The sequence below is a fragment of the Semicossyphus pulcher genome, unplaced genomic scaffold, assembly GCF_022749685.1.
Source record: "Semicossyphus pulcher isolate SPU_LCO1_2020_fin unplaced genomic scaffold, fSemPul1.0.p SCAF_3, whole genome shotgun sequence".
Lineage (NCBI taxonomy): Eukaryota > Metazoa > Chordata > Actinopteri > Labriformes > Labridae > Semicossyphus > Semicossyphus pulcher.
In genome coordinates, this window is record NW_027211704.1 from 18,950,496 (window position 1) to 18,976,350 (window position 25,855).

Sequence of the window (25,855 nt, forward strand, 5' to 3'; positions counted from 1 at the left end):
CGAAAAGAGATTTGGTTGTCGTCTAAAGTGACAAGACTGGAGGGTAAGAGGACGGTAAAGGTGTCCGAGGGCGAGAAGTCCACCTGGAGCGGACAGAGAATGAATTAGCCAAAGGTTTGGCTGCACCGCGTCCCAGCCAGACAGAAGGTAAGAAGTCGTTTTCGTCTGCTGTTGTTGTGGGTAAAAGCGAGTTATTCTTCGGTATAAATTCAGACAGAAAAAGTATCCTCATACTGCAGCTGAGCTCGGTCTGAGCATGCAGGGACTCGTTTTGGGAAAGCAGGGCACAGACATGCAATAAAGGTAAACAGAATACGCCCGTTAATAGTTAGCAGAAACTTGTTATTATAACACTATACATTTTATCGTACATTTCTTGTAGGCTAAAGTATTAAAAAAAAAAACAAGAGCTAAAGCTGATATTCAGGCTAGAAACCTGGCACTGTTTTTGTGAGTGTCGAGATGTCTTTTTCTCTCTTCCAGAAACTTCTTCAACCTGTTAATAGTTTTAAAAGTATAGAATATACCTGTTGGGTTTATTTAAGGGTAAGGAAACATGATATCAACCGGACGCGAACTCGTTAAACTTTTCTTCATCAGACACTTTCAGAAAACGTTGTAAGTGCTTGTCAAAACTTTTGGGGGGCAGCGAGTGCGGAGCAGAAGCACGGGAGCGCGCAAACAGCTGTCCAGCTGAGCTGCTTTGGCAGAGTAGGCGCGCGCTAATCACACGTTGGCACGTGACACACACACACTGAGCTTCATAATGAGCAACAGAACGTGCACGGTGCCCGGTTCCGATTGGCTGCTGGAGTACTTAAAAAAATATCACATGAAGCACACCTGTGACTTGATTACAGGTAATTAAGCAAGTATGGAGGTAAGAATAGACCAGCAGCAGAGGGTCTTCGGTTTGTTATTGAGCAACATGTTGTTAACACTAACGCTGCAAAACTAGCCAATTATTAGACCTATTAAACTCTTATATTATTGCCTTAAATGGATATAAATATATCCATTAGCTATCACAACCTGAGCTATTTTCAACGGTATTCTTATATTTATTCTAAATAGTTTAAAAACTGCATACAATATGTAGTAGCCTAGCATGACATTTAGCTTTGGAAATGTTTTTTCTGTTGCTGATGAAAAACTGCTTCACTTTTTTCTGCACACTTCTTTTTTCAGTCGTTTCATCTCGTGTTTTGGGGTTGAAATGATTCATCTTGATCCGTCTCACCAAAGCACCTTGGAAATTTTTTAAATTATGTGTATAAATATATAAAGACTACATTTATTGTTATCTGCACATCTTGGTTCAAACTGTTAAATAACTATTAATTAAATGTAAGCTATGATTAAGCGTTCCCGTTGTGTTTCCACTGATTCTTGAAAGCAGTCTGCCCCTTCCTGTCGTGACTTTAGAATAGCTGAGAGGGATTCATGCTGGTTCACGTCGACTAAGCATGGACTGAAGACAATGAGACATCTTTCACAATGCCCCGCCTGATTATCTCTGTAATAATATTTATTTCTGATCTCCTCCCTCCCTGTGCTTCAGGCTCAGTCCTTGACCCCTCCACCTCCTCCCATAAGAGCCAGGCCTCCGCCCATGGATGAGGAGAGGAGTGCCCCTGCCATCTCCCCAGAGCCACCTGATGATGGGGACTCTAGCCCACCAGCTCCTCAGCCGAATTCACACATAACCTCGACCATAGAAAGTCCCAACGGCTACCCCGATCCAAAACCCTTTTCTAGTGCAGGTAAGGACGAGGTTGGGTCTGAAAAACAGACAAATCTACACAAACAGCTCTACTAACTGGTGCGTAGTTGATAGTGTTTCTGTGTTTATTTATACAAGAACAAGAAACTCTACAGACAGTTTTGTGATGGGCTCGAACATGCCGTAGGTTAATACATATAACTACAAGTTCATTTAATCCCCTTTGTTGTTTTTGGGTGTGTGTGGATGTGTGTGTGCATCTGCCACAAAAAGGTAGTAGACAGAAAGTAGATAAAGCCGTTTTTTATGCAAAAGACAAGCTAGTGGATCACTGCCATGAGAAAATACCTCCATGCTCTTTCATTATGTGGGTCTTATTGTGGTCAGAGATTGGCCTGTTTAGGTGCGAATATAAAGCTCTGAGCAACACATTTTCCTTTTGTTACAAGCTATAGAACACCTTTTGTTAAAACAGCGATTTATTCACCTTTGTGAAAGGGTGACTCGTCTGGAGTCACTGTTGTGTTTAAACTTCATGATTAATAATTAGTTGTCACCTATTGCAGACACAGCAGCTAGGTTTCAGTGACTCCCACTAAATCCTAGTGAAATGATTGTGTGTCTTTGGCTGATGTCATAGTGATTCATTAGGTCAGAGGCCCTCTCACTGACTGACAAAACAGTTGTGTACTCAGGTGATATGAGATCTGTGGGGGGGACGTGGATGATCTGAGGGGTCAGGAATCATTCAGCACCGTGGAATACTTAAAGGCCGCAATGGGACTTCTGGGAATTTGGGAATGAACCACTGACCCCTCCCCTTTTGTGTGATTGGTCATGGTAAGGGTTGACTGACAGTTAGGAGGGTATGAGGGGACATGGACAGATTTAGAACAGTGCTGAGCCTGAATGACTCATCCAGGATCAGCCGAAATGAGGTTTCCTTAAGTGAGAAAAGTACTGTAGGTAATTAGGGTAGGTGTGGTGAACAGATATAGAAGTGTGTGGAGATATAAGTGGCTTGTTTCGATGCCAACCTGCCACAGAAATCATCAGTGGAAGTTGGGCTTTCTTTGTTTATTCGGTTTGTAAAGGCAAGTCTCAACCCAACCTATTATGATTACTGTATTAAGTGTGCTAAAACACAGAATCCACACATGCACGTCTCTGTTCTCTGCTCGATTGCAGTTTACCTTTATGACTGTAAGAACAGCATCAAATTTAATGATAATACCTCAGTGAAGAGTTTTAGAGTTATTAAACCAGAGGTTTGTGCCTGGACTTGTTCTCGTGGCAGTGCTGACTTTACCTGAGCTCGCACTTTAGGAAGCCAACACAAAGTATAACTGTGGCTTCTCCCACTAAAGTTAGACTGCTAGTCTGGCTGACTGGTCTTGTTTGTGTGCGTGTGTGCAGGCTGACGCTAGGTAGGTGAGCCAGGGTGGGGAGGAGAAGATTGGTGAGGGCAACAAGGCCCTGCTTTCAGCACACTGCTTCTCCCCCCAGCACTTCCCTCTGCCTACAGAGTGCAGAGCTTTGGGACAATCAACAGGCCCACATACAGATCTAACTGAGGGTTGAATCAAATTGCCCATTGATGCATTATTAGAGAAGCATATCAGATCCCAAGATGGCATGCCTTCACAGCATACCTAGCACTTGTTAGAAGCATTGATCAAATACATATATTATTTAAAGCGCTTACCTCGAAGATTTTTTCGTTCTCTTTGGCGGCACTCAGCGATGAACACTACTTGTGGGCGCAGACTTTCCTGATATGCAGACAGTGTTGCATCTGTGATGTCTACGGTTGGCTCCCTTTATAACGGATCTAACTCTTGATTCTCCTCGACAGTTGCTTTCCTTTTTAGACTGTTTGCCGTCATCTGAGCGTCAAATTTGTTTCTTTTTCTTCTGATTTTCACTTATTTTTGAAGTTGTATCTGTAGTCATCGATCTTTTCTTTGTTTGATCAGCCATAGTAGATTGCTGTTTACTCGCAACACTTGCAGAGACCGGAAAAGCAGCCGCTTAGTTCCACCTACCCTCTCTGGCAGACCAACCACTGCTGGGTGATGGAAACGCGTCACTAACTGGGCGCCGCTTGTGATTTTTTCAGCTAAAGTCGCACCAGACACAAAGTCTCTAATCCTGCAAATGCAAAGGCTTTCATCAGTGGGCCATAGGCTCAATCACCATTGTGTTACCTCATTCTGTGATAGATAGAGATGTAACAGACATTTATTTACATGAAAATCAAAATGAGATTATCACTCTGATGAAAAAATACTGTACATCTGTGTAAAGGTCATTAACACCTGACATTTTTCTGTTAGTAGTTTGCTGATTGTAGCTAGCTAGCTTGCTAGCTTTGTAAAATGAAGGCATGCCCATTATTCATCCCGCCTCTTAAGTTCTGCTTAGCTAACTTTCTTGAATCAACAGAGGCAGACCTAGAGTATGTGAACATATCTGAGTTGTTGGTGTGTCAGTTCCCACCTGTTTCCCACCAAAGACTAAATTTTTAGGAACCAAATACTCAAAAAGAAGAGTTTGAAGGGTTTAAGATTTGGGCTTTGTGCAGGACAAGTAATCCAACCATGAGTCTCAAGGATGTGTATTTTGTGAAGGCTGTTTATGGCAAAACCGCTCTCTGGGTCGTAGTAGACTTTTGACATTGTAACATGTTTTGCCACTAAAACAAATTGGCAGCAGCTTTGCCACCTTGACTCAGCTATCTTAACTGATGCTACAATAAGTTGTGTGTACAGAAGGTGCTGCCCTGTCCCACAATATCACGAACAATCAAGTGCAACATGATGCAGAAACCCTGCAACAAATAATAGCTTTGTGAATCTGTCTGTTTAGTTTGGTTGACACTATATCAAAGAGGTGTTGTAATATGTGTCTGTGTCCAGATTGTTTTAATTCTAACAATAACCAGACTGCATCAGCGTTGGAGCCAGCCAATCACAATGCAACAGCTGAGTTTGGTGAGCGTTTCAGCCCTCTTGTCCTCCCGTGTTTGGCCCGTATCTACTCTTTTCTGTTGTTAGTGAAAAGAGCTCGGCTCTGTCATTACAAGGCCATTGAATTTTGGTGTATGCGCTGAAAGATGTACGTCTCTCGAGGTTGTGAGTGTTGCTCTCACTCAGGCATGGAGATGCAATGAGCCTGTCTGTTTATGTAGGAGCCTCTAACCACCACGTGCTAGATTCCCTCATTCTCTTTCACCACTGGCATCTCTCACTCTATTTTTTCCCTCTTCCTCTTATTGCCCACTTCCGTCCTTTTGTCCCAGTTTATCTTTGTCTCCGTCTCTCTCGGCATTAGGATTGACCAAGAGTTTGTTTTTATTTTGAAATAGCAATTTGAAAGAGAGCAAATGTCAGACCACGAGAGCTTTGGTTCTTACTTTGACCAACAATATTATCTCAAGCTATAGGAAGGTAAAGTTTTAGTTTTGTTAATGTTGACAGCTATAGGGTGGTCTCCAGATATTTAGCCAGCTGATGAAGTTGTTGGGCTGTTGTGTGGTTGATATGATCTCTGGAAACCTGGTCTGTCCTTTTTGTGCTCACTTAAAGATGGATTAGTCAAGAGAAAAACGCTGTATTAGTAATGTGGACTTTTTGCTTCTTGAAAAGACCAACAGGTTGGTGAGTCTGTTATGATTAGCAATTTAGCATTAGCTGACCCTATCACCTCAATTTAAGACAGGTAGCTTGCTGTTATATATAATTAAGTTTCAAACGCCGACAACTTGCAGAAAGGGAATTGTATGAGTATCTCTCTTAGTAAATCAAGTCTCGAAAGTTTAAATCAGGACATCAGAGATTTTGGGCTGTGAAGAACCGTTGAATCTGTTAAGCTAACGTTAGCTCAAGCAGCTAAAGTGCAGAGCTGTCCACAGAAGGACCAAGGTCATGAGTCTTTTGGTTAACTACCTGTCTGGTGTTACATACAAGAACTTCTTCACCTGGGATAATGCTTGTTGTCTTTTTCTAGTATCTTTTGTTCATCCCGCTGCTCTCACAGAATAATTCCTCTGTCTACATCACCGTCTAAAGAGCGTTTGTTTTCTCTCTCCTTGCTGCAGTGTGCAGATGCAACTATTTGCCTACTTGTCCCTTTTTAGTCCCTGAGGTTTGTTGAGGCTTGTGTCTAATTTAGTTTCTCACAGAGATTGAAATAAACTAGGAGCAATTTGAGGCATTTTTACAGCATATTTGAACTACGAAAATGAGCATGTTTTTTTTTTTTTCCTTCACCACCTCGCAAACATTTGAGGAACTGGTGCTGCTGCTGCTCTGGTGGCCTGTCTCTCTCCTGCCAGGAGTACTGTCTCCAAACCCTCATAACCCAAGTTATATACTGTTGACAGATAGTGTCAGCATGAAGTGATGGTGCAACCCAACAAGCAAACCTTCTTGTTAAGACACTTGAACCAGAGACCTTTCACTGCACGGTTATTACTACAGTGACAGATTTGATGGTTCATATGTGAGCTTGCTGCCTGAGATTGACACTCGTTATTTGCAGATGTCAATATGCCAATTTTTATTTTGTACACCTGCATTACTTTACATTTTAGTACAGGACTGCCTGAGTGAAAATATCACACAATTAAACACATCATAATAAATGACAGTGACAGAAAATAAAGGATAGCAGTGCATTTGTATTGTGAGTTTTGAATCATTCTGAACATTAACACAAAAAAGTCAAATTATATCCAAGAAAATAAATGTATTGCTGCAGCATTAGCCGTGCATACAGTAGGGACTTTAAGCAGCGACGGCTGAGGGACAGCTACAGCGCCCGTGAAACATTCCAACGGGTTGCCGTAGCGGTAGAAATCTAATGTCACTAAGCTACGATTTGTACGTCTACTGCTGCTTCTTGCGAAAACCACTGGCAACGGGTGACGTGTCTATAACAAACAGGAAAAATGGTCAAATTTGCGGGTATCTTTAACAAATATAATCCATACAACTACTAAAGGTAGAATCAGTAATGTTACACTGGTCACTGCAGTTTTAATGTCTATATTTATAGAATATGTCACAGACATGAACACAAATATGGATTGAGGGGAAAAAAAAATCTATATTTTTTAATTCACTTCCTGTATCGTTTTCAGATATCTAAAGATAAAAATGAAATCTATAATGAAATTATATGAAGCATACAATTATTTATACAACTATTATTAAGGCAACAGTTCAACAAGGTAGCTGTCACAGACAGGTAAAGGTAGGCAGTGTGGCCCAGGCGATACCAACATGTACAAAACCCCTCCCAATACATGCATCTGCATTAAGATCGTAAGGTTTTGTCGCTCTGTTAAAGTCGAGCTGAAACGGCATTTCGAGAGGATCTAGCTTCCGTATCTTGACGTATTTCTGAGTGAAACAGGACGTGCAGGCGGGACATACCATTAGAGGGATTTGATTTGATCTTTGAGAAGTGGGAGTAGACAGACGTTCTCCACAGCGCAGTAGCTACCAAAGTGACCGAGCGTCCTTGTTGCGGATTGATTGGTTGAAATTGTGTGGTGCTAACTTACGTAAGCATGTGTGAAATTTAGTTTTACCGGAAGAAGAAATTATTGGATTTTGATATAAGAATACGAAGAAATGGATTTTCTGTATTTTTTTGGCCTATATTGTCAAATAGATGCACAATATTACCGGGGACGTGATCTAAAAGGATTAAAATGACATTTTTCATTTCACCTCGACTCTCTCCCATAACAGTTTTGCATAATATGTCCCCTCGATTTCTTTTCCTGAATGTAAAATCCTACTGAATTCTGATCATCCTCTTCCCTTTATGACAATATGACTGTTAGTCCTTAGTTTTCATATGTTGTCCCAACAGTAAAATGTAGTACAATACAGTGTGTTTGTGTATCCAGTGGTTTTGTCCCATTGTTAAATGCAGCAGTACAACACTCAGTTATCACAGCAGCTGTAGAGAATTTTCCCAGGAACCAGAGGAATCTCAGAGACAAAGTAACACAATTAAATTCCCCTTAAGCCTGTTCAACAGCAGACACTTTTTGTCTTTAATGAGCTTACACTGCTCCATTCTCTCAGCAGCTATAATCTCTGATTTTGGACATATTCCAGTACTGCACTCTCACAGCCCCTCTGTGAAATATGTGTGTGTGTGTGGGGTACATTTGTGGGTACGTGTTTCTGTGTGTGTGTGGCTTTAACTTTTGGCTGTAGTGCAGCTGAACAATTGCCCATTCTTTCCTTTTCTTTGTGTGTGTGCATGTTTGGTTTGTGTGGAGGGATACAAATAAAAACCATGTTGCTGCTTTGGTTATGCGCTCTTTTCTTTGTATCATCATCCTGCATCCTGGTCAGCGGTTGTGTGTGTGGTTTCAATCAGTTCCAGTCATTACTGCTGGCCAGAGAGCTGCTACTGCGTCGTCTGCACTAAGTCCGCTCTGCTGAACATTATTCTGCTCAGTCGCTCTTCATCTCACCTCATTGTGTCTTCTTTCTAATTCTAACTCTTACATGTATCTCTGTATCTTTATGTTTTAGGGACGAGTCAGCAGGGAGGTAATGTGTGCATCCAGTTGTGTCTGTATGTGCCTGAATAGTGCACTTTACAGCAGGCCTGCAACTGTAATTATAATTTAATACATTTATCATTAACAGTACACATCCCATAGTACTAATATATAACTTACATCACCATATAATGATACTATATTACAAATAGTTAGCTATACTTAATAGTCTTGTTATCCTAAAGTGTCTATATGACACATGCTGAACATATATTACACATACAATACACATTATATACTTGATAATACTATTATAACTGTACATTTATACAATATATAATGTAGTAAGTTGAACAGCAGGACTTCTGTTGTACAGATATTAGCATAATTCACTCACACAGTCACAGTAATGTATTGTCAATATTTTAGATAGATTTATTTTAATGTCATTTCTCTTTTCCTCTTCACTTTTCCTGCTTCCTTAACGCGTGACTTTCCCCTCACTTATGAATAGAGTCTCATAAGTTTCACTTGATTAACTCATCTGCTGCATTTTGATGCCTGTTTGCTCCCGCCTGTGGCTGGTGGGGTGCATACGTACTTGTATGCCTTTGCCAAAGGGATGCACGCACCTCAGAGACCTCCTTTTGTATACACATTAGACGTGTGTGCCTCTTAAGAAGTGTTAGTGAAGCAGTAGAAACAGGGCTGAGGTATTTTAAAAGGCAGCAGGTAAACTCTGTTCTCTGTGAAGCGACTCTCCCCCTCAGAGATCTTAACCCAGAGGAACAGCAGGCAGCGCTTCCCTTCAGGTGATCCAGGAAATGTCACTTCATTTGCGAGCTCACGTAACCTGAATGTGAGTTTGCGTGTGTGCGAGCGTGCGTTGTGTTCATGCCAAACATTACCCTATGTGATCCATATGTTTTTGCTTTAATAGTTACTGTTTGTTTACTGGGAAACAACTGAAATTCCTGTGCACGGCCCCTCCCCTTCAGGGCCACTGACACGTGCACACACACCAAATTACAAACACACATGAACACACACGTAAACAAACACACGCACACAGTCAAGCATGCACAAACAAATACACAGACTCATCCACACGTGTAAACACACAACCAGATCTCCTCAGCGGAGCTTGATTGCTCGGGTCTGATTCGAATTAGAGGCGCATCTTTGTCAGATCTCAGAAATGGCTCTGAGGTTGCGCGGTTTGGTGGTTTGATGCTGATGCCAGCACACAATTGGTTGAAGGCCTGTTTGGATGGCACTAGGGGGTTTGGTGGGGATGTGTTTAGCTCCAACAATCGCGGTTTTGAACGTTTACAGAGGGAGAGCTTTGACGGAGTCACAACACTTTAACCCTTAACACTACATTGGACTATATGGTGATTACTGCAGTGGAGTACAGAGGGTCTTTGCTGACTGGAGGATTGAACACATACTCAGTAGGAGGGTGCAGGTGTATTACAGACATTCACATATTTATACCCATATATCTGTAACATTCAACAAGGGCATGAAGAGTCCCTGATACAACTTTACTACCTTTGTCACACTTTTAAGGACACAGCTGTTGTCTTCAATTCTCATATGTAGGTATAATGGATTCATCTTGAAGTGATTGTTGTGGAGTCATGACCTAAAGAAAAGCGTCTTTTTTCCTTTTCAACTCTACTTTTTGCTTTTGTGTGGCTTTAATAATGACATAATTGTCGCCAAAAGCAGCTTCCAGAGAAAGAACAAAACAACATGAGGAAGAGGAAGAGCATGAACGATAAACTGCATCCCCCCTAAAGTGCTATGATTAAGAATAGTACTGTTTTAGATGTTCTAAAAACCTGCCCACAGTCTACAGTCATTCAAAATAGGGATGCACGATATTATAAGCACTTTGTCAGTATCTGCAGATTATGGCTTGAAAATGACGTATCGGCATCGGCAGATATGTCACTTGTCATATGTCTGAGGATATTTTCTGCAGATAAAATGCTTTAACTCTGCCTAAAGGCTCCATGATTCTCTAAAAAAGCTTGACGTAATGCTACGACATTAACTCGGTGCAACACTGTGCACTGCATGATTTAATTCAATGTATTTGTTCTGTGCAAAAGGTAAAATTTGCCCTAGATATGGCTACTATCAGGATTGTCTCAGGGAGAGCAGCGTCCAAGCCTGTCCAAGTTGTATGAACATTACAGCTTTATTTCAAAGAAAATGTTACATACAAATAAATATGGCATTTTGTACATAACCTAAGTTTAAATAGTTTTCTTATATTGCCCAGTGAATGTGTTCATTTTAAAAAGCACTGTATTATGTTATTTCTGCATCTGCCAGTGAACCACTACAATAAGAGTAGGCATGTTTCCAAAAAAAGCGTGTGCCTAATATATCGGTATCGAAATCGGTAATCGGCAAAAAGGGTTGGAAAAAATCGGCGTATCAGATATCGGCAAAAAATCCAATATCGTGCATCCCCACTTCAAAATACATCACTATGTTTGGCCTGCTGTCTGCTCAGGCCTTTATACAGATGTATGGATGAAGTTACACTGTCTGTAATGCTTAAAGTAATGATGATAGAGTTAAATAAAGATGGAGGGGTGAATCGATGTAATGATAGATGGAGAAATACACTGCCTGCCACTGAAACGCATAGCCTACAATAAACACACACATATCTCTAAAGTAGACATTTGGCAGTGTCGAGAGCAGCAGTTCTCACTCGTGGCTTTCATATCTGAAGCCGGCTGATTGAGACTAATGGATACAACATGGCCCTTAGAAATGGCTTCCACATGCAGGAGACAAACACAGTGTGTGGAGGGAGATAGTACTCTGTGGAGGAAGCTAACATTGTAGCATATGAAGCGTGTGGTGTTTGTGTACAGGTATGCGTGTGGTGTTTGTGTGCCACTGTCTGATAGAACAGAAAAGCAGGAAGCACTTCCCATCCCTTCAGGTCCTGTTTACGTCTCCTCCGACTTCACACGCACAGAAACCCCTCTACACACAAACATGCTAACACATCCACACACTAATGAAAGTAAAGGCAAACACAAATCCTCCAATGCTTCAAACACGGTTCCTCTTCATCAAGGTTAGACCACCTTACATAACCGAGCCTTTCACATCAGTACCTTTGATATTTAACCTGTTTTCTAAGAAAATATCAAGAAAGTTTCAAAGAGAGATAGTGTCCCTTCAGGTTATATGTTAGGGTCTTTCTAGTTAGTTTAGACCAAGTAGTGCTGATACAGAGTACAACAGCGCTCTGACTTTCAACTTTTTGTATCAGTTATTATGTTCATTAAATACAAAAACTGTCAGACTCTTTTCAATGGATGCATGATAAATGGAAACACAGATAAATGTACAGAACAAAGTAGCTGTTGGGCTGTAACGTGGACACACAAAGCAGCAAAAGTGCAGGAAAATGTTTATGTGTTTCTTGGCAAAATTCAAGTTTTAGTCCAGTTGCAGAAATCATTGTGCTGGCAGGGCCAACTAAATGATTAAATTAACAGAAAATCATAATCTGTGGCTTATTATATTTTACATATATTTTACCGTGCTGTCGTACTGAATATCAGCACAGCTGGGATTATATTTTGCCCCCAGCATGCGGCCCGGTGCTGTTTTTCAGTACAACTGCACTCCCTCTCCTGTGATATTGTTTAAATGAAAAAACATCATCATAAAAATTGGTTCAAACTGCAAAGACATTTTAATGTGTACCCGTCAATAACTTAGGTTTTAAGAGTACTACTTGTCAGCACTTAATTATTTTCTTTGGTTGATTCAAAATTGTTGCCACTCATCAGCAGATTCATGAGCTCTTGTTTGCCAAATCATAACTGTTTACATATTGAAAAATAATCAATTTATTAATCAACAACAACAAGGATTAGAGTTTGTTTGGTTCTATGACCCTGGAGCTCTTTGTGTTACGGTCAGACAGTTCACTCAGCCGACAAACAGCACCACGTACTGCACAGTGGGATTAATCAAAAACATGTGACAAGGCTTCACTAGGTTGTTTATCTTTGTCTGACATCTCTTACTGGTTGTTAGTCATTGTTACGATAAGTGAACAAAGTCTGTGGCTGTTATTAGTTAATAACGTTCTCCTTTTTTAATCATTATGATGGCGGGAATTTATTTAGTAATTTTAAACGTGTGGGAATTATGGAAAAATGTATGTTCTGATATTTCATTCATTTCATGTTACCAAGAATACTGCAAGTGCAAAGGACTTAGTCAGTGGGCCAAAAACATATCCCCATTGATCATTCAGAAAAGATAATGACTTAAAAAATAGATTCACTGTCTCATTTAAGTTGTGATGTCTGCTGTTAATGGATTATTCAAAGATAACCACCTGATATTGTTGAAAAATAGTGCATGCTTTAGTAGTTAACCGCTAATGACACGTCTTAGTCAATGGAAGCTAAACTGGTCCTCCTCTCTGTAATTGAGTTTGAGTTTACTAGTGTGTAATTAGTGTAACTAGTGTGTAATTGTAAGTTAAATTGATTTAGATTAGCTTTTAGCCATTTAGCATTAGTGAGATCAGCTGACATCAAAGCACTCTGCTTATTTTTCCTTTAACTCTCCCCAGCTGAGATCCCTTTGCATGGACATTATACTGTATGTGTCGAGCTGTCATAGTGGGAGTCTATCTATATTAGTTATGCCAAATATGTGAAGGAATTTCTTTGTGAGAGTGCAGAGGGAACGTGAACTGGAAACCAAGAGTGTGAGAGGCAGTGGACAGGAAAGAGAGGACAGATAGAGAAGTGAGCGAGAGCAGATAGAGTAAATAAACATAGCCGGGAAGTGTTGAGTCCACGCACAGGACGTGGTTTGGTTGTGTGTGTGTGTGTGTGTTTATCAAACCCAGCTGGCTCCCATTTGCCCAGGAATGAGTCTGCACCTCTCAGAGGCCCAAGCCTGCCCTGCTTTGAAGGCCTCTGTGTAGTGTATATGAGTGTGTGTGCATGCGCGTGTGTGTGTAATAACAGCTTCATTAGAGCCCTGCATGGTACCGGTGAACACATAAAAACACCCAGACACGTATTTACTCTATGTATATTATGTGTACATCCTCTTATGTGTTCATTTCAAACACACACTCACACACAGCTACCCTCAAACACAAACAGACATCACAGCGCACACACACACACATACACAGACGCACACAGATTTCAGGTTTCACAAGCATGCACATAGAGCCCTAAACAGTCCCGAGGGGTCGGATTTAACTGCTTCCAGATGCACGTCCAGGACAGAGCGCACAGCAACACATACAGACAAAATCTTCTGCTTTGTTGAAGTCAGCAGAACGACTCGGTTTAAATTAATTAAGTGCTAGTGGATGGGAAATGACATGGGAGGTAGACCCGTTTACTACAAGTGGGAAAACAGCTTGTTGCTGATAGCTTATAATAGCCACATGGAAAGCAGCTGCTGCTCGTACGGGAAAGAAAACATTAAACTTTGTGTGAGTAATGTTTCTTAATTTTGTCTGCATATCTGTGTTTTTGCGTTTCAGATGTGGCCCACATCTATACTGAGCCCCTCATATTGAGGTTAAACGGCACCCAGGAGAGGTTGCGAGGCGATCATGGAGACAAGTGCAACGGCATCCTCTCACACTCGGAGCTCACAACACCCAGCAAGAGTATCACATGTGAGTAACACACATTCACACAAAGAGGCACACTCTCAAAGAGACTGTGAGAGTTTTATTTCCATTACCGATCACTTGATGAGTCACATTGTCCTGACCTTTAACAAATACATTCACACACCCTGCAGAAATAGGTCAGGTAATCGTACACACAGACAGAAATATCTACATTGTAAGATAAGTAGGTTAACTTTCTGATTTCCGAAACACAAGCGAGTCTGCGCCCAAGTGAAACACCTCTCCTCCTCTTTTCCACTTTCTCTGCCTCTCTGCGTGTGCATGTTTTCCCCTGGCTGTCTGTTGTTGAGACAGGGATTGTTAGAGTGTCACCATGACCACTCTGGGTAATTGTGACTGACACCATGGAATTTACTTCAATTTCCCGGTCTACATTAATTATTCGAGCTTCGTTGGACAACTTGTTAACGGTCCAACAAAGTAAATCCACTGAAAAACTCTCTGGTTTGGTCAGGGAGCTGGTAACTCAAGTAAACTCTCTCATGGAGTATTCCTTTCATCAGCCTTTGTGAAGAACACAAATGTCCTTTGAGTTCAATATCTAACATATAGTATGTGAGTATCTGCAACAGCACCTGCTATCAGAATCTTTGATTTTTTTGCCTTTTTTTTTATACATCCTTGTTTTCCAGCTCAGCCCTCCCTTATCCTTGATGTCCACTCATACTCAGCAAATGTCATCTATCCCAACACTAGCTGAAATCTCTGTTCTTTTAAAGTCTCTATGCAAGTTGTCATCCCTCTCGACCCTCCTTCCCTCTCACCTCTCTTGTGTCTGAATAAGATAAAAATACGGGACCAATTAGAAAGAGAGATCATAGCATAAATACTTTTCCACTGTTATCTCTTTTTGGTCATCCAAATCTCTCCGATTTATACCATAGTTAGCTGTTGAAACATTGCTTGCGGGTGTTTGCAGGCTGAACTGGTGATGGTTAGCTTAGTAGCCGTTGGTTGTGTGAGCTTATTAGGGAATCACCTGAATGTTTGCCTCTCTGTAAAGTAAACTCAAGCTCGCATGTCTGTATTCCCCTGCAGCAGGAATGTTGTAGCTATCAGCTGAAGGATTAGATATTGGCCTAATTAAAAGCTACGCTCCCGGCTAAAGCTAACTAAATCAGCCTTAAGAAACGAAACAAGCAGTCCTGCAACAACATTTTGGAGGGCGGAAGCACAGGAGGGATAATGTTAGAATGTGTTAAGTCAAACCAATATCTAATATCACCAAAATATTCTATAATGTTATATTTATTATCTTTAACTGATGTCACAAACATGTGAGGTATAGTTAACTAATGTTTTGATGGTATTCTGCAATCTGTGAAACAGTTTGGACTGACCAATCCACCCCGATAAAAGTTATTAATTTCCTACTTTGAGATCAATTAAGTCGATCCGTCCAAACTATCTATCCAACCATCCAACAGGTAGACTCCTGCTTTACTTGTGGCCTGGATTTTAGTAGCTCGCCAACAGGTTCACAGACTCTGTACAAAAAAATCAGACGACAATAAATGCACCTTGAAAGCCTCTTCCCACTTCCATTCAATCAAACACACAGATGTCCCACCCCCTCCAATACAAAATAATAGGATTGGCCTATCAGCTGTCAAAAAAAAACAGTGATGCTCCTGGCAAGTTTGTCAACATCTGAACCGAACCAATCACAGCAGTGTTTCAGCAACCTCCATCGACAGGTCGGATTTGTTACGCTGTACGCTAGTAGAGCTAAAGTGAGGAGTTGAGTGCTATTAGCCTGTTTAGCCAGATTTATGATGGACAGTGAAGGTGGCCACGCCAAGATAAAGCAGAAAACTTACTATTTCCACGGGGAGAGGGAAAGCACGTTTGTATTCACAAATGTGAAGGACAAGTGTGTGTGCCTCAACTGTGGTACCAGCGTTTCTGTCGACAAAAGAATCAACATGGAGCACCACCAGCGATTACAGCGATGTAATGCAAGTAGCTCTTGGCCACTTTCATTTTTTCAAAGTAGCTCTCAGATGAAAAAAGATTGGAGACTCCTGATCTAAACTATACATCCATCCATCCTGTTGCTGTACAGGAAAAAGCTGCTGTAACTGGCAGTTGCACTGGAGTAAGAAAATTGCAGGAGCAGAGATGAATGTGTCTCATCATAAGTGTTTTTTATTTGCACTCTGCTCCCCAAGTCTAAACTACTTCCCAAAATCTCCAGCTGTCCAACCGTTACACTCCCAACTGCTTTGTCAGTTTGCTGACTTGGAATGTCACAACACCAGAAGTCCTCCTTCCGAGTCGTATCACCAACCGCCGCCACCCATTCTCCTCCCCCATATTCCGACAGTTATGTCTCAGCCAGAGTGTCGCTCTCGCCTTCTGTGTCAAAGCCAAAAGTTACGCAAGTATGCTCTGTCATTACTCCACCACATATATTGTTCTTGCTTTCACTCCAGTTTGAAACAATCGAAACCTTTTTGTCAAACAATTTTCTACTTAGAAGGCCGAGCTTCACGATGATGACACCCACATAGCTCTAGCTGCTGCGGTCTAAATCTGCACTTCCTGTCAGTCAAAGAAAAGGAGGGATGGTGTCAGTGAATGAGGTACGGATGAAAGGATATATTGAGGAGTGCGAGGATGGTTGGGTAATCCGACATCTGAGCATGTGTTAGAAAACTGGGAGCATATTTCCTGGAATCCAGGGCCAGCACAAACACACAAACCTGCCTTGTGGTAATAGCTAGTTTGCGCTAACTGAATAACCAGCAGTTCAGTCAGGAAGCGGATAAGTGGGTGAACACGGTGTCTTGAGTTGAGTAGGTGCGTGTGAATGTCTGCTGTGACTCTACCTGTCCTGTCTGCCGCGTGTGCGATTTCAGATTTTCTTCTTAGCTCTCTCACTCGCAGCTTTATTTTACATCCCAATAAAACCTATGAGACCCACCAGCTCCATATGCTGAGCGGCGAGGGTTATGCAACTCCACTAGGCTTGGACAAAATGTACCGCCATGCACACCAGTCCTTACTGGCTTTCTTTACGTTCCCCCTCCCTTCATCCATAGCTTCCTCCATCTACAACTTACACAATCACACGTGTTCATGGGACTCGAACCGAACCGCCTCTGCTCTCCTGTCCCCATAATAATATGTTTGCCTCTGCCTTTGGTTTGTGTATCTTTTGTGAGCCTCGTAAGCTACCATCATCCTGACAGCAGTTTAAATACGGTGCGTGTCATCTGCAGCCGATCAATCAATCATCATGTGTTTCTCCTGCTTCATGATGAGTGTGAAGCATAGCTTCGACTCAGGCCTGTGGTGAGGTCATGGCTGTGTGACATCTGTGATGGCGTGTTTGTGAGCGAGAGGGTGAGAAAACAGAAGCGAAAACAGATAATTCCTCCGTCTCGCAGTGATGACATCAGAGCTGCAGTATGCGTCTGGCCCTGAGCCTATGACAAGCTGTCTGAGAACAATGTGCCGAGAGAGCTGTGAACATATGTGTGTGTCACGAGCTGATTGAGCGCACACACGCTGTCAGTGATGTCATCGACACGCTGCGGTCTTTGACGTCACGGGCACAGCGGGACACACACAGATGTTTAAATGCTTTCACTATTCGAGGAAACAATGACACGTTATTCCCAGTAGCATTTTTCACACCTTTAACTTGTTTATTTTCATCAGTTTTTTTCAGAGCTTTTTAAGCATGAACAAACAAGGCCATGAGAGAGTGTGCTAGGAAACGCTGAGTGGAGCTGTTTGTTATTAACTTGTCATCATTAGGGAGGAGCATGCAGTGTGTTGTTGGTGGGAAATCTAACAGGACTGTGACACTGTCTTTAATTAGAGACCGAGTCCCGTCTCTGTTGCTCTGCCTTCTTTATCTGACTGTCGTCCCCTGGATCCACCATCTGTCTTGGTCACTTTGACATATTTACTGCCAGTTATAGACCGGTGACACAGAGCTGATTGTTGGAAAGTCTGTTTGTGTGGGCAGTGATGTCACCGGGGTCATCTGTGCCGGAAATAGTTTGTTGATGTCTCAGATCGGGGATTAGATTAGCTTTCATGTTGTTAGTGAAAGCTTGGTGTATTTTCCTATTTCCATTTGTCAGGTGAAGTCCATACAAATGAGTCAAATGTTGCAAAAACATCTCAAATCTTTTCCAACAGCCGGTTTAAGGGAAACAAATCGAAATTCTGATTGTATAAAAATCAAGAAGAGTTGAAGTTTTCCTAAACAGATGACTTTGAGGAAGTTTTTGTTCTTTTGCGTCATAATTAATGTTTTCCTGCAAACACAGGAACAAAGAAATTTGCTTGGCAAATAACAAAACAGGAGAGAAAAGACTGATTCCCACGTGAGGCTGTGTTTTCTGCTGTAAACAAAAGGCTCTTCTAGGAACAAGTGCTGGCATGAACGCATCAGTCAAATGTTTGAGTGCTGACAGTAGGATCATGTTTGTTGAATCACTGATGCTATTGATTTGATCTGTTGATTAGGTGTACGTTTATGTTAGCAAGTGTGGTTTATCACACACTGTGTTATCACAAAAACAAAAAGTCTGTAGGGTCTGAGTCTGTGTGAAAAGACAATGAAACATTAACACAGCTGGATGTACATTTGGTTGTTCGTCTTTGATTTTAAAGCACTGCATACTAATTACAGATCTATTCTATAATTCAGAGCTGAGCCTAAAGATACAAAATAACTTCCCCCCACAATGTACGCCAACATCTAACTGGCACATGTGCTGAGGGCTGCTGTTTCCTTTTTAAAAGAAGTTAATACGCCGGCAATAACTGAGGTTATTTTTACATTGAAATCAACTGATGGAGTAAAAAATTTCTTCAAACACTTCTGAGATTTCGCAGCACCACTGTGCTAGAAGTGCAGCTCTGCAGCTCACCCTGAGGGGCCACAACAAGCAGCAACAGCTGAACCTAAAAAACGAGACACACATGTATGTGTAAATGTTAACACAGAAAACACTCACAGATCAGACCTGCCTATTGTACCTCTGTCTTTATGGCCTGTCTCTTTAAGTTTGGTTCATGTAAAACTGTATGAACGCATCATATTGTACTGCCCACTGGGAAAACCTCCACTTGCACTATCCCTGAATTGGTTTCACAAATCTTTAACTTGGCTCCCCTGATGTTTGTCATCCATCAAAGTTATCAGTTATATCCACACCAATCTTGGATCCCATTGGCTATCGTCTGAGACGATACAGTCTCTGGGGACAGCAGTGAACATGTCAGGTGTGTCCGGTTTGGCCAGTGGTTAGTAATAAACGACTTCCGGTCAAGACTTCCTTTTCCATGTGCTGCATTGTTTTCAGTCCAGTTAGCAACTTGTGTTCAGATCAAAAGTGAAGCAAATTTCGCCCGTCTAGATACGTCAGCAAAATAAACTGTGTCATGTCCTGGTTCATCTGTTTGTGGTGAGTCTCAGGTTCATTGTAAATAATAAGTTACAGGGAGGCTTCACTCTGGCTCACTTCAGCGGTATGAACCCTGAAAAAGAAACAGCTTTTCTTGTGATTGACTTTAATTAACGAGTCTTAAGTTTGCCAAAATTTCAACATCATGATGCAGATTTGTAAAAAGTAAAAATGAAGCTTTGTCAGGTCTCTCCTCGAGAGGAGAAGAAAACTACTTTTAAAATGCTTGTTTGTTGAATGGAGAGGTCTGATCGATCATTTCTGATGCATTCGAAGAAGTCAGGAAATCTGAACGCTGAACGGCTTTTGTGACTCATCGTCAAGGGAATTTATCTCAAGTTGAATTTTAGATCTAGATCGGCTCGTCAGCTGAACTTGCTGCAGATGTCTGTTTATAGAGATTAATCAAAGCTAAATCGTTGTCAAATGGGAAGCTTCTTAACTTCATCATTGCTAATTTTAACTTCACAGATAACAATATAAAAATGATTTAGAGTGTAAAATTTAACGTGTGAAAAAAGCAGGTAGTGAACATATCTGAGCTGAAGCAACAGAAGTCTCACTGACAGCCTGAAGCTAATGATAAAGCACGTGTATGAGCAATGCTACCATTTAAAGGCATCAAATGTCCTTTTATAACTGAAATGTTGTGGTGCTCTGTTCAAAGTAAATAAAGAATAACGTATAATTTTAGCCGAAGTTGAGTCACTCAGTTCGTCTTATTCTGAAGCAGCAGTCTCGTGCATCTGACTGAACTCCACATGTGCACCAACATGTAGTGACTGGATGCAACTTAACAAGCCTCATTAATGATTTCCCCAAATTTTACAGCTGTAGTTGATGACATTTTGGCTTTGCTCACCAGTAAAAACAACAACAACACAACTATGCAAGAAACACCCAGAAGGGAGTCATTGGGTAAGAAGTTTGTTGGGTTAGGGGTGATTAGATTACTTACACGGGTTTAAAACTTTGGTTGAGAAATATTGTGGAAAAGCCACATTATTTTTTATTTTCATCTTGAATGGCATCCGTCCCTATTGAAAAGAAAGCATAAACAGCAAGCAGTGAATATGTGCAGTTTGGTTTTGACCTCTTTTAGCCATCAGAGTGGGCAGAAAATATTTGATTGGACACCCTGACACTCTGCTGCTGTGCTTAATAATGCCAAAAGAGCATTCATGTACATTCACCTATCCTGTCCACCTTGTCGCTTACTAATACAGTTGTATTAAGGAATGCGGTATTCTATAAAGAAATAGATTTTTCTGCCTTTTTATGACCTAAATCTCACTTTCACCACTTTCAACACTTTGACCTACATAGACAGACAAACTGCAGCGGAGGAGACGGTCGGATAAAGCAGCTGGAACAGAGACAGACAGACTTCATCATCGTGCTGGTGACTCATTGGACCAGAGGATAAGTAGAGAGGGAGAGATGAACAGCCGTGCTCTGGTCTGGGAGGGAGGTGTGTAAGTACAGGGTAGCTGAGAGACGCCAGGAGAGGAGGAAAGGGGGGAGGGGAGGGTGTGTGAATGGGGGGGTGTGTGTGTGCTGCTGTATTCGACTTATGGTGACTCACGTATGCTCGCTGCGAGGCCGTACACATCTGCACAGATATACATCTAAATACACATGAACCACAGGCTGCACGACCCCCAGCAGCCAGCCCTGCTGTGTTACAGCCACACACACTGCGGTTGCCCAATCTCATCATAGTAATCCCACAGTCATTTGGCTCTTTATTTGCTGTTATTTTTAACCAGCTCCCTCTGCTGAATCATTGTGTTTATGAGTCACACCCATGCATCCTCCTGGTCCACAATATCCACAAGCAGCAACACATTTTGTTCTCTCTCCTTCTCACTCAAACTCTCTTGATCTCAGACAAAGGGAGCTTGTGTTTATTCTGTGTGTGTGCATGCGCATAACTGTGTGTCCACACGTGCCCTTGAATGCATATATTTGTGCGTGTGTGAGTAGGCCTAACCTCAGGCTCTGTTTGGAGACAGGCCTGACTCCTCGTCTCTCTCCGTCTGTCTGTGCGCCTGCCAGGTCCGCCTATGCACTGTGTTCATACTGCGAACGCACACACAAACCACAAACTCACAAGAAGTATGAATTCCTCAACAAGTCACAATTCAGACCTAGAGAGACGCAGACAAACTGCGAGCAGCCTCCCTCCTCTCTTTCTAATCCCCTTCTTCTCTTACTGACCTACATCCTGGTGGCTCAGCGTTAGTGTGTAGAAAAGCTAAAAGAGGGCACTAAGACGGATAGACAGAAAGGGAGGACATGAAGTAAGAAGTAAAGGAGGGAGAGACGTAACAGAGGAGAGCAGCATGTATTGACTTTTGACATACTTTAGAGGAGAAAGTATGGCTCCTTCTCACTTGCCCTGCACATGCATGCACGCCTCCACACTCACACACTCTGGCCCCGCAGCCTGCCAAACATCTGGAGCAAAGTTAGAAAACGCTGAATGAAAGGATCTTTAATAACACTGGATTGGTTGTGTGACCGCGGCTATCTGCCAATCAAAACAGGTCCTGGACGGGTTATCTGTCTCCGAGTGGTTATCGAACGGACGCTTTTATAGCCAGTCGTGTTTCATAGCACGAGCTCGGGACCACACTGTGTTTGCCTCTGTGTGTGTGTCTCCGTGTGTGTGTGAGGTGGAGAGCTTCTGCTTTGATTTTCTGTGGCTCTGCTTTGCCCTGTTAAGTCTCACCACACCTCTCCACACCATATGCTTTCAGGTCAAGAAAATATTTAGGGCCTCAATAGGATGGTATTTAATACTAGCATAATATATAAAAACCAGGCTTCCATTTTATTCTTCTTTTCAGGGTGTGTGTTTGCTTTGGCAGCCAAGGTGAGCTTTTCTGCCTCCTCCCCTCTGGCTGAGCAGTTAGCGCTCGGAGGTAAAATATACCAAGTGATACACTGAGCCAAGATGAACAAATGTGCAAGTGTTTGTGTCTATAGATACTCTATATGTTGTATCAAAACTGACTTAAAATCTCAGGTGAAAGGATGAGTCTTCCAGAGACAAACACTCCTCGTTTCCTCTCTCACCCGCTCTTCATTTATCCTGTCTCTCTCTCCTGCAGTCGCTCTGTAGTTGTGCAAGAGTCTAGACAAGTAGGATCAGGGGTCAGTTCTGTAAATACATCGCTCTTCCCATGAGCTATTGCCTTTAGGGTGGGCTTTGTAATAGGACTCCATTTCCCAGAGACTCCCTCTCTGTGAGGCTACATCAGCACACGCACACTGAGAGGGGCCTCAGACCTGCACAGAGATCAGCTGCATTGATGCATTGATACTGCTACTTCATACACTGATGGCAGAGGCTGCTACCTAAAGTGGCCAACTGTCAATCAGTCATCACATTTGGGGTTCAGTGTCTTGCCCAAGGACACTTTGACATGTAGACTGAGGGATCGTAACCTCTGACCTTTTGATTGAAAGATAAGATATTGTCAAAGATTGTCTTGTTCCTGTTTCTCAGATGTGAGAGTTTGTTGCTTTTCTATGTTATATTTTTTATATTGAATATTGGGGCAACAAGAAGGTTCCTGGTTTGAATCCCGGTCCGGACAAAGTGGGCCTCTCTGTGTGGAGTTTGCATGCCTGGGTTCCCTCCAGGCACTCCGGCTTTCTCCCACAGTCCAAAGACATGCTCGTTAGGTTAGGTGGGGTGACTCTAAAAAGTTGTCCATAGGTGTGAGTGTGAGCGGTTGTCTGTCTCTGATGTGTCAGCTCTGTGATTGACTGGCAGGGATCGGCTCCATCGCCCTCACGCGACCCTGAACAGGATGAGCGGTATAGATAATGGATGGATGGATGTTGAATATTGTGGGCTTTGGGGTGTCAGACAAATGTTTAATCATGTAAAACAATCAGTAGATTGTTCGAGTTAAGTAGAGGTAGAGGTTCAAGTCTGTCAGTTCAGTATCGTAGTCATGTGGTCCTAACAATCTAGGTTCAAAGAGGAACAGCTGCACAATGTAGACAATATTTCAACACACTAGATACTAGCTGTGACTGTGGAGGTTATTTTGTCTTCTTGATTTAATATGATTGGAATAGAAAACAGGGGCAGCAGGGCTTCTGATCTCATCTAAATTCATTAGTTTGTATTTATTTTAAAAATTGTACTTTTTTTTTTCTCCTCCCCAGCTCAACCAGCAGCCAGACCCACGCCCATCCACCACACCCAGCCGTGTCGGACGCAGCCCGGCAGCCAAATGCGCAATGGAACCAAGCACCACACACACTCCCCTCACACGCACTGTCCGCACCACACGCACACGCCTCACACACACACCCTGCAGTCCAACGGGGTCAGGAACGGGGGCCCTCATCCTAAGCTGGGCTCCCTCCCCAGAGGCGGCTCGTCCACCTCCTCGTCCTCCTCGGGAGGACCCAAACACACCAAGAAATTGCAGTCCAACCCGTCCATCACCTCCCAGAGCAGCAAGAGGAGCAAGAGCAGCAAGAGCAGCTCCAAGAGCAACAGCTCGCAGATTCCCACAGAGGCACAGGACGGTGAGACACGGGCACTGACGGAGAGGGAGGGGCGGTTAGCGAGGTTCAGTTTCATATCTTTGCCCTTGTGTGGTCGAAGGTAGAAGACCAGAATTATTCTCTTGGAACATTTTCTGACATTGAGGCTTAATAGTACACAGCAAATCATCAACATAAAGGTCCTTTACTGTTTTTTGTCGCCACTTTAACTTTGTAGTAACACAATTTTTCCAACTGTAAAAATAATCAGAAACCAAAGGAGAAAAACATCTCAATATTTTAACCTTGTTGTTCCTTTAATCTTTCCCCATGAGCAGAAGGTTGGTTCTGCTGTCTATTGTCATGGCTTGAGTACTTTTGTGTCTGTAAAAGGCAGAAGGCTACATCAAACACACTTAAAATCTAATGATAATTTGTAAATAGTATGGTATTTTTAATTTCTAACTCAAGGTAACTCGGACCACTTTTTCTTTTCACGTCTAAGTAGAGACTGTAAAGCTTTCTACACGAGTAATGCTGATATGAGAGCTCAAAACAGGAAAGAGAGACCTCCTTATTAAAGAGCAAATGTTGTCGGTTAGTGTGCCACTTGGAAAACAGTTTTCCTGTGAACTTCTAACTCAATAATGTCCAATGACTACTGGTCTACTGTGACAGACAGTATGTAAATGTTGCCAAAGCCAATAGAGACAGAAAATATTGGACAAAGGAGAAAAGAAGGGAAGCACGGAGTCACATTAGAAATGAAGTCACTGTGTGTGTCTCTCTCTGCAGACTGCTGTGTTCACTGTATTCTGGCCTGCCTCTTCTGTGAGTTCCTGACTCTCTGCAACATCGTGCTGGACTGCGCCACCTGCGGCTCCTGCGCGGGGGACGACTCGTGTTTCTGCTGCTGCTGTGCGTCGGAGGAGTGTGGAGACTGTGACCTGCCCTGTGACATGGACTGTGGCATCATCGACGCCTGCTGTGAGTCTGCAGACTGCCTGGAGATCTGCATGGAGTGCTGCAGCCTTTGCTTTTCTTCCTGAGGGCCCCAGCTGCAACCACAGGGGTGCAAATACATGTCCAACACACACTCCCACAAGCCCGGGAACTACTTCGACCAGAGCTGAGAGGCGCTACACCCAGTCTTTGTTGCCTGGGCTCTGTGGCTTACACTATATTGGCTGGCCTAGTTGGCTCCACAATATGTCCAATGTTTCTTACAGGGTGTGCCAAGCAAGAGACGTGCTAACGCTGAGAGCAGTCACTGGTGAATTCTCCCCTCTTTTATTGATCAAACGATGGGACAGGAGCCTCCCTTGCCTCCTTTTTGCTGTTGGTCTATTGTTACACAGCTGGGTGTACAGTGCAGAGTGAGTTCCAGCTGTGGTCTGCCAAGGCTCTGGACCCTCACAGAACAAGCTATTACTACAATGGAGCCCCTTGTGCCGTCTGAATGACTGGAGTTCTCCAAGCATGAAAAATGACCTCCAAAGGCAAATGAGAAAATGGCTCCATTTAACCGGATTTTAGTGTTTCTGTAGATAAGAGCAGCAGCATAATGGGAAAATGGACGCTCAGATCTCAGTAGAAATGTAGTCTGTGCTCCTGTCCTTGGCAAGGTTAAAGTCTTCCAGTCTGATTGCGTACCGTGGCCTTTGTGACACACACACACACACACACACACTAAGTGGAGGACATTGAATCCACTGCTGTCTTTGTTCTTCTTGCAATGTAGAAGATAGAGATACATTAATGGTGGCTTGTGGCAATATTACGGAAAAGTTTCTTTTGTTAATATGCATCTCACTTACTCCGAGAAGATCCACGAGAGCGCCGTGCATCAGCCTGAAGACGGGTCCAGTTTAAATGGACATCACAGAGCGACCGGCTGATGGCATCCGTCGTGGACACATTCTCGACTCTAACATGTGAAG

General features: G+C 42.6%; 1 protein-coding gene across 1 annotated transcript; it reads left to right on the forward strand.

Moving 5' to 3' along the window:
• mdfi (MyoD family inhibitor) lies at positions 1-25,099 on the forward strand. The gene is made up of 5 exons (XM_069679086.1): positions 1-147; positions 1,562-1,763; positions 13,819-13,956; positions 23,589-23,957; positions 24,711-25,099. The coding sequence occupies exons 2-5, from the start codon at positions 1,613-1,615 to the stop codon at positions 24,962-24,964; spliced, it is 912 nt and encodes a 303-aa protein (XP_069535187.1). The 5' UTR covers positions 1-147; positions 1,562-1,612; the 3' UTR covers positions 24,965-25,099.
• Positions 25,100-25,855: the final 756 nt, after the last annotated feature.